The 13613-nt window shown below is 37.9% G+C and overlaps 1 protein-coding gene across 1 annotated transcript; it reads right to left on the reverse strand.

Moving 5' to 3' along the window:
* Positions 1-11: 11 nt before the first annotated feature.
* LOC144057448 (metalloreductase STEAP4-like) lies at positions 12-10512 on the reverse strand. The gene is made up of 10 exons (XM_077575018.1): positions 10170-10512; positions 8924-9031; positions 7774-7844; positions 7613-7700; positions 5717-5995; positions 5546-5640; positions 5339-5449; positions 4562-4604; positions 4310-4474; positions 12-1171 (listed from the first exon to the last, which is right to left on the reverse strand). The coding sequence occupies exons 1-10, from the start codon at positions 10374-10376 to the stop codon at positions 920-922; spliced, it is 1419 nt and encodes a 472-aa protein (XP_077431144.1). The 5' UTR covers positions 10377-10512; the 3' UTR covers positions 12-919.
* Positions 10513-13613: the final 3101 nt, after the last annotated feature.

Here is a 13613-nt window from a genome sequence, read left to right on the forward strand (position 1 = left end):
TGTATCCGAGATCTGATGAACAAGGTTCCTTGCAAGGATTTATTTAAAAGCTTCCAAAGACACCGTTAGGACACCACATCTGAATGCAACGTGATGACCCCAAGAGTGTGACAATTTACAAAACATCGACTCATTTATACAAAAAAGATAAAAGGCTCCTCCTCCCAGCTCTTGATTGAACAAAGGGCAGACATGTCAACTCCTAGTTACCAAATGTGTGATGTTATTAGCAAGCAGACGTTTACATACAGACATATTGATTCCAGGTTGAACAAAGGTGTAATCTTATTAGTAAACAGACATTTACATTCAGTTCCCCTTCTTGACTGGGGGAGAAATGCAATTAGGATCTAACCCCAGACTTTTAGACTCCAATGCCAAAAGGCTCTAAATAACATCATGCACATTCCTATCTTCAATAGCTTTGAGGGTGAGAGGATAAAATAAAGTTCACAAAATCATTACTCCACTGTATTATTTTAAACACTCATGATTATATCACATTGATATGCCTATAAGTAAGTAAACTCAAAAACAGTAAAACATCAAATTGAAAATATTAAATGTCTTCAAATGCTAACCGCTAATCGTCATCGCTAATTGCTAGCATAGGCAATTTTGTCTGTGTGTTGTGATAATTCACGTGGATGTAGTACTGTGCATACTGTATATTGATTATATTGTATGTTTCTTGTAGTTTCACAATATAGATAGACACATTCACTTCAAAACTGGACTCTGTGGAGTTTGTTTATGAATGTTTAGCTGTTTGGATAAGCTAGCTCATCGACTAGCAAGGTCTTTACGCCGAATATTTCAGAAATTTGACCTTAACCCGAATACTGACTGCATGTAAACGTAGTCACACTTATGCTCGGTAATTCAAACAATCCTGTGTATGTTTTCTGGCACACCGTTCTTATGTTAATAGTGTTTTCTCCTCGTCAGGTTCAGTCCTCTCCCAGCCCCGCCGAATTCGAGTGACGCTCCGGTCCACGCAAGGCAGGAGGAGCAACAACTTTAGCGCTAGCACCACGGAGGGGACCACCAGACTCAGCATGTAGCCTGGAGGTGTGTACCACTTGTACGTAGAGGGCCGCAGAAACTTGTCCCAGCCAAACAGGAACGTGTGAAGGGTGCACAGGAACAACGTCACGTGACCCAGCTTTGACTGGAAAACATGAAAGTCAGTCATCGCACACATAGAAACGGATTCATGAGATCAGTGAGCTCCAGTGTCACGAAGCATAACAGTAGATACCTACTCACATGCACACACATGTTTGTTTTACTATCTTTGTGGGGCCATCTCATTGACATAATGCATTTCCTAGCCATCAAAAATGATTGCCTACCCTTATTCCTTACCCTAACCTCAACCATAACCCAATTCAAACCTAAACTCTAAAAACCAAGTCTTGACCTTCAAAACGATTGTCTAAACTTGTGGGGCCCAGCAAAATGGCCCCACGTGGACGGGTGGGCCCCACAACTGTAAAATCTGGGATTGTTGGCCCCACTATGTAACAAAAACAAGACCACACAAACACACACGCAGACACAGGTTTGTCTTACTATCTTTGTGGGGCCATCTCATTGACATAATGCATTTCCTAGCCATCAAAAATGATTGCCTATCCTTATTCCTTACCCTAACCTCAACCATAACCCAATTCAAACCTAAACTCTAAAAACCAAGTCTTGACCTTCAAAAAGAGGTCTAAACTTGTGGGGCCCAAAAAAATGGCCCCACGTGGACGGGTGGGCCCCACAACTGTGAAATCTGGGCTTGTTGTCCCCACTATGTAACAAAAACAAGACCATACAAACTCACACACACAGGTTTGTCTTACTATCTTTGTGGGGCCATCTCATTGACATAATGCATTTCCTAGCCATCAAAAATGATTGCCTACCCTTATTCCTTACCCTAACCTCAACCATAACCCAATTCAAACCTAAACTCTAAAAACCAAGTCTTGACCTTCAAAAAGAGGTCTAAACTTGTGGGGCCCAAAAAAATGGCCCCACGTGGACGGGTGGGCCCCACAACTGTGAAATCTGGGCTTGTTGTCCCCACTATGTAACAAAAACAAGACCATACAAACTCACACACACAGGTTTGTCTTACTATCTTTGTGGGGCCATCTCATTGACATAATGCATTTCCTAGCCATCAAAAATGATTGCCTACCCTTATTCCTTACCCTAACCTCAACCATAACCCAAATTCAAACCTAAACTCTAAAAACCAAGTCTTGACCTTCAAAAAGAGGTCTAAACTTGTGGGGCCCAGCAAAATGGCCCCATGTGGACGGGTGGGCCCCACAACTGTAAAATCTGGGATTGTTGGCCCCACTATGTGACAAAAACAAGACCACACACACACACACACACACACACACACACACACACACGATGTGCTTGTAGAGCCAAGCCAGTGACCAAAGATAAGGAATTGCCTCTCAATTACATTTGACGAATAACATTAACATTTAAACTACGGCTCTAATTTGTGCTGGAGTAACGAGAAAGGGGTGCGGAATGTGAAGATGAGCTTCACATGACCCACTTACATTTATGAATGATTAGTTAGTGAGGCGGATTATATTTTACATTACAGTGGGGGGGGGGGTGCCTTTAAAGAGTTGTTTTGGAATGCTAATCAAATCTAGACATTTTTAATACTAAATTTCTGACACTCAGGGGGATTTATTGCCATTCCTAAAGGTATAAAGCTGTCTATAAGAACATTGGAATGTTTGTGCTCCCCCTCAAAAAAAAAAAAAGTCTAATTCTTAGCTAGCTGATATAGCAACTCTAATAGTCATTAGTATGTCCAGCAAGTAACCGCATTTCTTGCAAGTCCAGTAGTTTCTCTAATTTTCCACTCAGCCCGATGTCAGTGTGACAGTTTAAGGAGTTTTTTTTTTTTTTTTTAAACCACACTGTAAACCAGCAGGCAAACTGAAAGTGAATACCAACTGCGCCTTTTTAATTGTTTTCAGCATGGTTGCGTTTGGTGAATCATCAGGCAAGTTGTGGCTCGCACAAGTCTCAATCCAAGCTGGCTCATGTAGCATCATACCAATTTGTCTGAAATACCCAACAATGTACTAGTAGCTTGTATTTCATTCTCAGTGACTGCCAAATCTATTGGTTTCAGAAAAGGGATGAAGCCTTTTGCCTGGTTCACTTTCTTTTTAATAAGTGAGTGCAAATTTGAGTGGAGCTCTGTCTCTGTGGCACTTTATCGTTTCATAAGGTAAGTGGCTGCTTGAAATGCCCGACTGTCAATCAAACAATCCTTCTTTTCTCTATGTAGGCCTTTTCATATCAAAAATTGCGGGAACAAAGTGCTTCACACAATAATACAATAAACAGACAAACACCCACACGATTTTTGAGATGACAGCTGGAATCAAAAGGAAAAATGACATAAATCTCAGAAAAACGTCATCAGTGAGGCAGCCAGAGACGTTGGGTAAAAGAAAAATAATGTATAGCTGCGATGACTAATATAAAGTAGCATAAAACATAAAAGCAATTTATGATTAATCGTCTCAATTTGAATGATGTTATTCATGTTGATAATTGTTTCGAAAAATATAGAAAAGGAAAACAGGAGTGATAAAATGAATAAAAACAAATAAAAAAAACTAATAAATTAATAAATAAAACCAGACTCAACAAAACTGGTTAAAGAAACAATAAAGAACAGAAATAATAATAATAATAATAATAATAATAATATATATATATATATATATTTTTTTTTTTATAAACAGTACCAGGTATTGATATTGTGCCAATACCCAGCCTTATTTCAAGGAATCGGTGCCATTGACGTCTAAAAACGTAGCAAAGCCATATGATTAATTCCGATTATTAATTAAGTAAAAATTTTAATTGCCTGTCGCCCCTAATTTTTTATAATCTTTTTTATTTTATTTTTTTTTTTAATGAATTTATGGCAGTGAATGAGTTAAAATCATGAAGTGACACAAGCTAGCCTTTGCAACCTGTTTGGTTCATGAGGAAAGCTTCCAACTGAACTGATGTCGTACTCGCGGCCGCACAATATGTTATTATGTGTTACACACACAAACACGCACACATACGCAGGCACAGACAGTTGCATAATGAGAAGTCTGATGGGGAGCTGTTGAGAAAAGTAGCAGCTTGAGCTTGGGTGGGGAAAAATCCACACACATATTCCTCCAATTATGACTGCCAATGTTGAAGGTAAACACGACACACTGAACCCTTGTATTTAGAGTCAACACACATACACACGCTAAGTGGCTACCTGTACATAGCTGAATTCTCTCCAGCTGAGAGCGTTGCTAACTGAAGGCAATGATGTGATTCCCAGCAGGACGTACAGGCCGAATCCCAGAATGCCCACAGAGTAGTAGGAGTCAGTTCGCCAGGCTACGGTGGTGTCAAACGTTGTCGTTTGGTTCTCCTTGATCTGAACAAGAACAAATACAAGGCAGAGCTTTCTTTGTACATGGTAGCAAAAATATCTGGCTATGCTTCTCACAAAAACAAATCTTACCTGTTTGATAACGTATTCCCAACCTTTGAATCTCACATAGTATCTGTTAAGATTTAAAGAGAACACATTTTTCATTATTCTCACTAACAAGTGATATTTTGGAGTGGTGATTTTCGATACCACCATATATATATATATATATATATATATATATATATATATATATATATTAGGGGTGTTAGAAAAAATCGATTCGGCAATATATCGCGATATTACAGCGTGCAATTCTCGAATCGATTCAATATGCGGCTGAAATGATTTTTAAACATCAATTTTTTTATGGGAATATTCAACAAAACGTCTTACTTAGGGTTAGGATTTACACATTAAGCATGGCAGAATGTTATATCGATGGAACATTAAGCCTTAATATTTGATTTCAGTGCTGTTGCCATGAAACAGACTGCAACCTGAATTTTCAGATAAATAAATATATTTTTATACAAATCTTACAGTGTGCATGTACAAGTTTACTGATTAGTATTTTCTAAATTTGAGTTTTTAAAAAAAAAAATCGCAATAATCAATTTATCGATTTGTATCGGGATTAATTGGTATCGAATTAAATCGTGACCTATGAATCGTGATACGAATCGAATCGTCAGGTACTAGGCAATTCACACCCCTAATATATATATATATATATATATATATATATATATATATATATATATATATATATATATATATATATATTATATTGATAGGAACACTAGCCCACCCCCCCCAAAAAAAAATTGCATAGTGACAATGAGAACTACATTGACCATACGTCACCTTATTGGGATGAGTAGCGTGTAAAGCACGTGTAGAAAAGCAAATGCGAGCGCCAGCAGTCCCAGCTGCTTCCTGCACAGCATCCAGCGATCCAGCCAATCAGGGAAGCGCCTGAAAGAGCCACATACATGCACCTGTATGGTCCAGTTTTGAAATAACAATACATATAAAAGTCAACAGGACATCCATCTTATCCCTGCGCCTTACCTGTACTTGGTACCCCTGTATAGCTGAAGGAATGCCGCTAGAACACCAGGCAGGTAACATAAGGATAACATGATGAGTGAAACAATAGGAAACACCTAAAAGACACACAAATGCACATAACCACGTCAGTTCTATAATTTGACATTTGAAAGTGACATTAAAAACACGGACCTTGTTGGCCAGGGACACCATGATTCTGAAGGAGATGTCTTTGCCCTGATCCACATAAGCATAGATGACGTCTCTCGTGAGCAAGTAGAAGAAGAAGAAGGCGGTGAGGCCCACGGCAATTTGGAGAGGCAGCCTCCACTCGGGGAAAAGCTGCAGGGGGAAGTCCTCCAGCTCTTGGGCTGCTGACAGAGACCCCCGGTCCAATACTGTCAGGCCCATCTTTGTTGCCACGTCTCCTACGGTTTGCTTTGCCTCCGTGCTGTTGCCGCACACGTACACCTGCAATGTGTAATATATGTTTGAATGGGGTCAACTTACAATACATATCACAATCATTTGACAATGGTAAAGATAATCACTCGGATTAATCAAAGTAGTAAGGCTTGCACTAAAAACATGAACAGAGAAAGAGAAAAAAATGTAATCCTATGACAATAAAATTGTATTTATTATTATTATTATTTATTATTATTTTATTTTATTTTACAAAATGACATCAAATATGATGGGATTCATGTTGAAATTTAAGGTGATTTTCAAAAATGTCCACCCAGATGTCGTCTATTCAAGGCAAGCAAACACTGGCTATCCTCTAATCAACAGGTAATTCATTAATTCATTTTGAATAACATTACTGGTTGATGATCTTTAATCACAGATGCATGTATGTAAATTTTTGTAGATGACCCCCCAAATGATTCTGGATCTAACCTTGTTTTTTTCTCTAGCAAATCATGTTTAAATAATAATAATAATAATAATAATAATAATAATAATAATAATAATAATAATAATAAAACCGAGCACTTCAATTCTTAAATCTTATTAAAAATCTTAAATCAAATTTAAAAAAAAAACGAAATCCAATACATATCAATAACAATCCAGCCAAGATGATAATAAAATCCACCTTCACTCTCGATGTGCTATTACATTAACAATAGAGCGTGTTATTTTCTAATTATAATTTGCGGCGAGGCACAGAGGCACTGTGTTACTCATTAGTTACTTAGTTGCAAGTAGTTTAAGACTAGCAAATTGTTGGAAATCGCTCTCAGCGTGATGCCGTGCATAAAAAAATCTATAAAAAATCAAATCTTGTCAAATAAATTCGTCTCTGACAGTATCAATCAAAACTTGGGTTTTATCATCTTTGTTTGATCTTGTACTCAGGACGGTTCCTAGTGTGTGAATAATATTGTGATCATTGTATAATAATACTTTATAGTGCTTAATTATGACTCTGTATCCTTATTTGTTTTGTGCACATAACAGAAATAATCGAGTCATCTTCAAGGATAAAATCATATTTTTTGTTACTAGTAAAGCTAGTAAATGAACAACAATCAAAGCCAACGATGCTCCAAATACACCGACAAACACACACACACGCGCACACATATGTGCTTTGCGGTCCTCTGGGAGTGTTCAAACGAAAAAACCAAAACCAAAATAAAAAAAATAAAAAAAAAACACATATGCTGCAGTTTAGCAGTACAGAGCCATAAAGCGAAACGTGTGATGGGACACTCAGATCCAAGAGTGACTTTGAGTTAATTGATTCAAGGATACATCAGACGTGGCTCACGCACAAAAAACACGGGGCCGACTCGTCAAATTTGGCTGCCGTGGCTCGCAATTGGTTTGATCCGAGCTTCAAAATGAGTTAATAATATAATTTGGATGGAGATTCTTTCCATTATTTTTAACTTGTTGGTCAGCACCCCACTGTGGGAACACATCAGACCCTTGCCAAAGGCTTGTAGTCCTGCGACGCCGGTGCAATGACTAAATCAATCAATACGGTTAACACTTTTAAAATGATAAAGACAATTGATTTGTTGCAACTTTTGATGATCTTATATCACTTCTTTGGAAACTTCCACCAATTTTTACCTGTCTACAAGCATCGGAGGGCCCGCTCTGAAGAGACCAAGCGGACAAGGTGTTAAAGGCTTTCACCACCCGAGATCCAGGAAGTAGCCTGCACAGCAAAACATTGTTGGCCATTGAAAAACATGGGGCACATTAAAGATGCATGCTTTGGCGACTCTCACCTCTGCAGATATGCAGCGTTGGCCTCCGGGTAGAGATTCAGCTCAGGGTTGTTGCTGACATCCACCAGCACCTTCAAGACCAAAAGCGGGGAGGAAGATAAGCATATAGATGTCAGATTGAGTTCAAGGAAGAGTACGATGAGGTAAAACCTATGAGCAGGGGTCAACAACCTTTTCTGTCAACACAGCCATTTTAGGCCAAATAAATAACCAAATTATTGCTTTTCATTGGGGTTTTTTTTAGTGGGGGGTGGCATATTATGGTAATTTTCTGCCTCTCTTCTTTCTGTTTTGTACATTTTATGGCTACTTTTAGACATATTTTTCTGCCTTTTTTGCTATTAATTTTTTTTTACTTTTTTGTGTATGTATATCGTAATTTTCCATTTTTCTTTCGTTTTTTTTTTACATTTATAGTTACTTTTTAAACATTTTATTTTCTGCCTTTTTAAAAATTTATTTTCAGACTTTTTTCCTTTTTTAAAAATTTTGTTTTTGTGTGTGTGCACATTATATGGTAATTTCTTTCCAACCTTTTCTTAAATACATTTTCTGACTTTTTTGCGGGGGCAGTTTTGTGCTTTTGTTTTTGGACATTATATAGTTTTTGAATGTTTTCTTTTCTGCCTTTTTAAAAATAATTTTAAAATAAATTTTCTGACTTTTTTTTATGGTGCAATTCCAAAGAAATGTTATCATAATCTTTGTTATTTCTTCTTATGTTTCTGGACATCTTATGGTTACTTTTTTAACATTTTCTTTTCTGCCTTTTTAAAAATAAATTTTGGGACATTTTTGACAATTTGTGTAATTTTCTGCATTTCCTCTTCCTTTTTGGACACATTTAGGAAATGTTTTACCTTTTTCAACTACCTTTCATTTCTCTTTTTCTGACGACTTAAAAATTTGGACTGACCTTTTTTGAATAAAAAAATTTCATTTAAATAATATTTGATTTAAAAATACAAAAAATACAAAAACATTCATCTCTTCTATTCATTTATTTATTTATTTAGTTAGTCAGTTAGTTTAATTAGTTTTAGATCCACAGATCCTGCAGAGGTTGCTTCTGATCTTCATGGGTTTTTTTTTTCTTTCTTTCTTTCTTTCTTTTTTTTTAAACAGTTTGTACATTAGTCAAGATAAATACCTTCCCCTTCAGCTGTGAGGTGAGCTTCTCCATGAAGCCATAATGTTCTCTGTGTATGCACACGAAGATTACACTGGCCCACTGTGCTGCGTCTGCGTAGCTCATGACCTACGATGGATACACAACACAGAAGTAAGACGCATGGTAACACACCCACTTATTAGCAGTTGTTTCAACAACTCATACAATTTCCCCTAAAAATCCATGGAGGCTTAGCTGAATATTTTTGGAAATATTTATTTAGATATGTGCCACAGTCAAGATAATCAATGGGCAACAACTTTAAAATATGTACAAGGGCCATTCTATTAAATCTGTGCCGTTTCATTCCCCAATTAAAAAAAAAAAAGGAACGACATTATCAAATGTAACTGTAAAATACTTTTTTTAAGTACAAGGTGCAACTCATTGATCTGATTGTATATTTAACGAATAGATTTCCCTTTAAAATTACATGGATTTTTTTTTCGATTTTTCATAGTTCTAATTTTTACTCCCTGATCTTAAAACAGCCGCATTACCAGAACTGGCTACCAATTCGTTGTAATAAGGCCAGCTAGCGGCCTGATACCATACGGTACTCAGCCATCCCTGGTTTTATTTTATTAAAAAACAAATCAAAACCAAAATTAATTTGGTTTGAATGCACACTTTAGTTATGTCCCTGGGTTTTTTATCCAGTCTTTCCCCTTAGTCATTAAAATCACTTAGAGTTCAGAGGTAAAATTTAAATAAAAAAAAATACTCAGAAAAACAGAACACCAGCTCTGTTTTTGTTTTAGTTTTTTCAGTTTTTTTAAATATTTTTTTTTCAGTTTTTTAAAATATATATTTTTTCAGTTTAAAAAAAAATCTGTTTTTTTTTAATATTTTTTTCCCGTTTTCCTGAATATTTTTTTTCAGCCTGTTTTTCGTAATATTTTATTGACAGAAATAAATATTCAGTAAAACAGAAAATAAAAATAAAAATACTCAAAAAAACAAAGTAGTTTTTTTTTCAAGTGAATGCAATACGCTTCCGTATTCAACCAACTTCCAAAAGAATGAAAACAAAATGCTCTTGAAACAGCAGACATAGAGACAAACATTGATTTAATCAGTGACCTTCAACTTGGCTGATAAGCTTTCTTTTTTTTTCTTTTTTTGAAGCTCTGTTTGTTTTTCTGGCCCAGGAAGAAAAATCATGATTTCCACCCGCTTTTGAACTCCAACATGCAGCTCACGGCGGCCACGCCACGTACGTTACCTGAGCTCCATGAGGCAACGGGCCGCAGCCGAGCGGTCTGCGGCTGCCATACACGACCTTGTAGCCCGTCTGCAGCAGGCGCTGGCCCAGGGACCGTCCCAAATCTCCCGTCCCAAAAACGCATAAGGGCTCCTGCTCGGAGGTGACCTCTGCTCCCCCTCCCAGAGGATGCATAGGCACGCTCACCGGCTTCACCTCTTTTGACATGGGCCCAGCGTGTCCAAAGTCTGACTAACTCCGAGATGAGGTTCAAAGCAAAACAGACAAAATGATCCTGAAAAAAGAGCTTCTCAAATCCGATCTGTGTATGTCTTCGTTTTGCACATCACTCTTGTTGACTTGCACATTTTGTTAGTGGAGTTTTTGTATTTGCTTTTGCCCCCTCCCATTTCAGGATGGGCTTAGGGTGAAGTCTTTCCCAACTGGGATAGTCGGTGGCAAAAGGTGGGAGGTGCACGTGTGTCCTCAAACCATAATAACTCCGCTGCAAACTTTTCTTTATGTGTGGGTGTTTGTGGTTTCAAATTTCTTCTGGGAAACCGACATGTCGTCTCTGAAAAACATCATCACTTCCCCGCATTCTGATATGTTTTGTTTTGTGAAATCACTTAAAGACAAATAGAAACATTTCCTGCCCATGAACGCTTCCAGTCACACTCAGTTTTTTTCCGAAATTGCCTAATAGCAGAAACTCCTACAGAGGAGCTGAACATGCCGAACGTTTGCAAATATGGACACAAACTGGAATGTTCCCAACACCCCCGCTCCCCATCCCCCCTGCCCCCCCCCCCCCCCCCCCCGTCCCTTCCAGTGAGCACCCCCCGCCCCCAAACATGACTACTTAAACACATGTGGGCAAAAGAAACAACTCTGTTAGGGCAAGCAAATCTTCACAACTGGCCTTTGACAAATTCCTACTTTGTAGGCAAGCCCACCAATTTGTAGGTTAATCTGTACTTTTATGTTTGGCCGCTCATAAATGATGTTCTCGCTCTCAAAGCTGAAAACGGCCTTTTATTTCCCAAACGGTCCGAAATGCTCCAGCGTTCTACAGTTAAGGTGAAACGCTGACCTTGTGACCTGTCCAACGCTGTAATTACTCCCTCTGCTCTGCTGTTTTAGCAAGGTCCACATTGTGTGTATGGGTACATGTGTGTGTGTGTGCGCGTGTCTGTGTGACTCAAATACAGCGGTGGGGCGTAGGGGATTAAAATTATTGCTGATGTTCTTTCCTGAGCTGTAATTAGCCTGAGACCTTAACTGCAATTAACTGCCTATTAGGCAGGCCGGTTTTATTTATATATCATATTTCTTGCACAAAGGCAAGTGTGAATTACAAAAATAAATGAAACAGCCAGAGGGAAAATAAAGTGACAGCATATGAAATCATGATAAAAAAAGACAACAATATTATATTTAAAAGAAAGTGATTAAGAGAATTAAAACGCAAAAGAAAAATTATAGTTTAAAAGTTCCAGGGCTAAGAATGTGTTAAAATGTCTACAATGGGGCAATACTAACCCAAGGTATGTGGTTACAGTAACACTCACTCACTCACTAACGTACACTCGCACGCACACATGCATTCACTCATTATTCACTCAATTATTCACTTCATTGACTCACTTCATTGACTTACTCACTCATTTTTCTATTTACTCACTCACTCATTTAGTCAGTCACTCACTCACTTATTCACTCACTTATTCACTGACTCACTTACTCATCACTCACACTCTCACTTTTTCACTCACCCAACTATTCCCTCACTCACTCATTATTCACTAATTTACATACTCTATTATTTATTCACTCAGTCACTCATTATTCACTCATTCAATCACTCAATTATTCACTCACTCACTCACTCCCTAACTCACACAATTATTCACTCACTCACTCTTGCACTCACGCACTTATTATTCAGACTGACTTATGACTCAGACTCCCTCCCTCACTCACTCAAGAATGCAATCACTCATTATTCACTCATTCACTCACTCAATTATTCACTCACTCACTTAATTATTCACTCACTCACTCACTCACTCACTCATTGTTCTCTCATTCACTCACTCAATTATTCACTCACCCACTCACACTAATATTCATTCACTCACTAACTCGCACATTATTCACTTACTCACTCACTCACTCACTCACACGCACTTATTGTTCAGTATTATTCACTCACTTATTCAATGACTCACAGCCTCCCTCACTCATCACTCACACACTCACGTTTCCACTCACACAATTATTCACTCACTCATTCATCCATGCACTCATTATGCACTCATTCACTCACCCAATTATTCACTCACTCACTTTCTTACACACTCACCCACCCACCCACTCACTCACTCACACACTGGATGTCAGTGTGAAGATTTCATGCTGTTTTGGAAAAGTTTGTGTAAAATATTATTTTAGCAGCCCATCCAAATAGAGATTAGAACATGAATACGTTTTCAATTTGTCAGTTTATTCTCGGCCTTACTGGTGGTATAAATTGGTGCCATCCAATATTGCTCAATGTACCACTGAAAATGAACAAACATGTAAGAACAACAAAGTTCAAAAGTTGCATCAGCAAATGAGCGCAAACAACAGAGAAAAGGAACAAGTTGCTGTGTTCTTGTTGAAGTTGAAATATCACTCAAGAAGCCTTGCGCTTGCTTTTCCCCTTCCGTGTCCTCACTTATGTGGTTCAAATTGTCTTGTTTCCCCTCTGAAGTTAAGTTCAAAGATCAGTAAAGAACAAAGATTAACTGCTGTATGTGAGCGCTTTTCCAACAACACCATCCTCAAATCCAACAAGCCTCAAATGGCGTGGGCTGCTTTTTGATGATCAAAACCGAAAGTGAAAGGAAGCAGTAATCATTTTAAATGATGAAATGATCATAGTGTCCACAAGCCATTGCACTGATTGGCTTGACTGCAAAAGGACAGATGCTAACAAAAGCTCTATTAAAGTCACACTTGACACCTCATCAAAATGACTGGCCGCCATTTTCTCTGTGATTTGGTTTAGAAGTGGTCGGAAGTTAGACCTTGCTGATGTGAGCAAAATGATAAAAAAAAAAAAAAAAAAGTTCTCCCCATGATTACAGGCCTAACAGGGCACATGCTCCCTAGATAAATGTGCTATCAGCACGCACGCACGCACACACACACGCACGCACACACGCACACACGCACAAACACACATACAAAAAAAAAAAAAAGGGGAGAACAATGATGATGACATTTCAAATGATCAATACTGAGATCTCCCAGAAAAAAAAAAAAAAAAAAAAAAGATAAATGTGCTATCAAATACATGGAAAATTGTAGCAATTATTCATTAGAGAGGATAGGCAGAGGTTTGAAATATTAATAGGCTACAATGAAATAATGTGCGGCAGAGTGTGATTTGCTGTCAGAAAGCAAGAAGGGGGGGGG

The sequence above is a fragment of the Vanacampus margaritifer genome, chromosome 9 (genome assembly GCF_051991255.1).
Source record: "Vanacampus margaritifer isolate UIUO_Vmar chromosome 9, RoL_Vmar_1.0, whole genome shotgun sequence".
NCBI lineage: Eukaryota > Metazoa > Chordata > Actinopteri > Syngnathiformes > Syngnathidae > Vanacampus > Vanacampus margaritifer.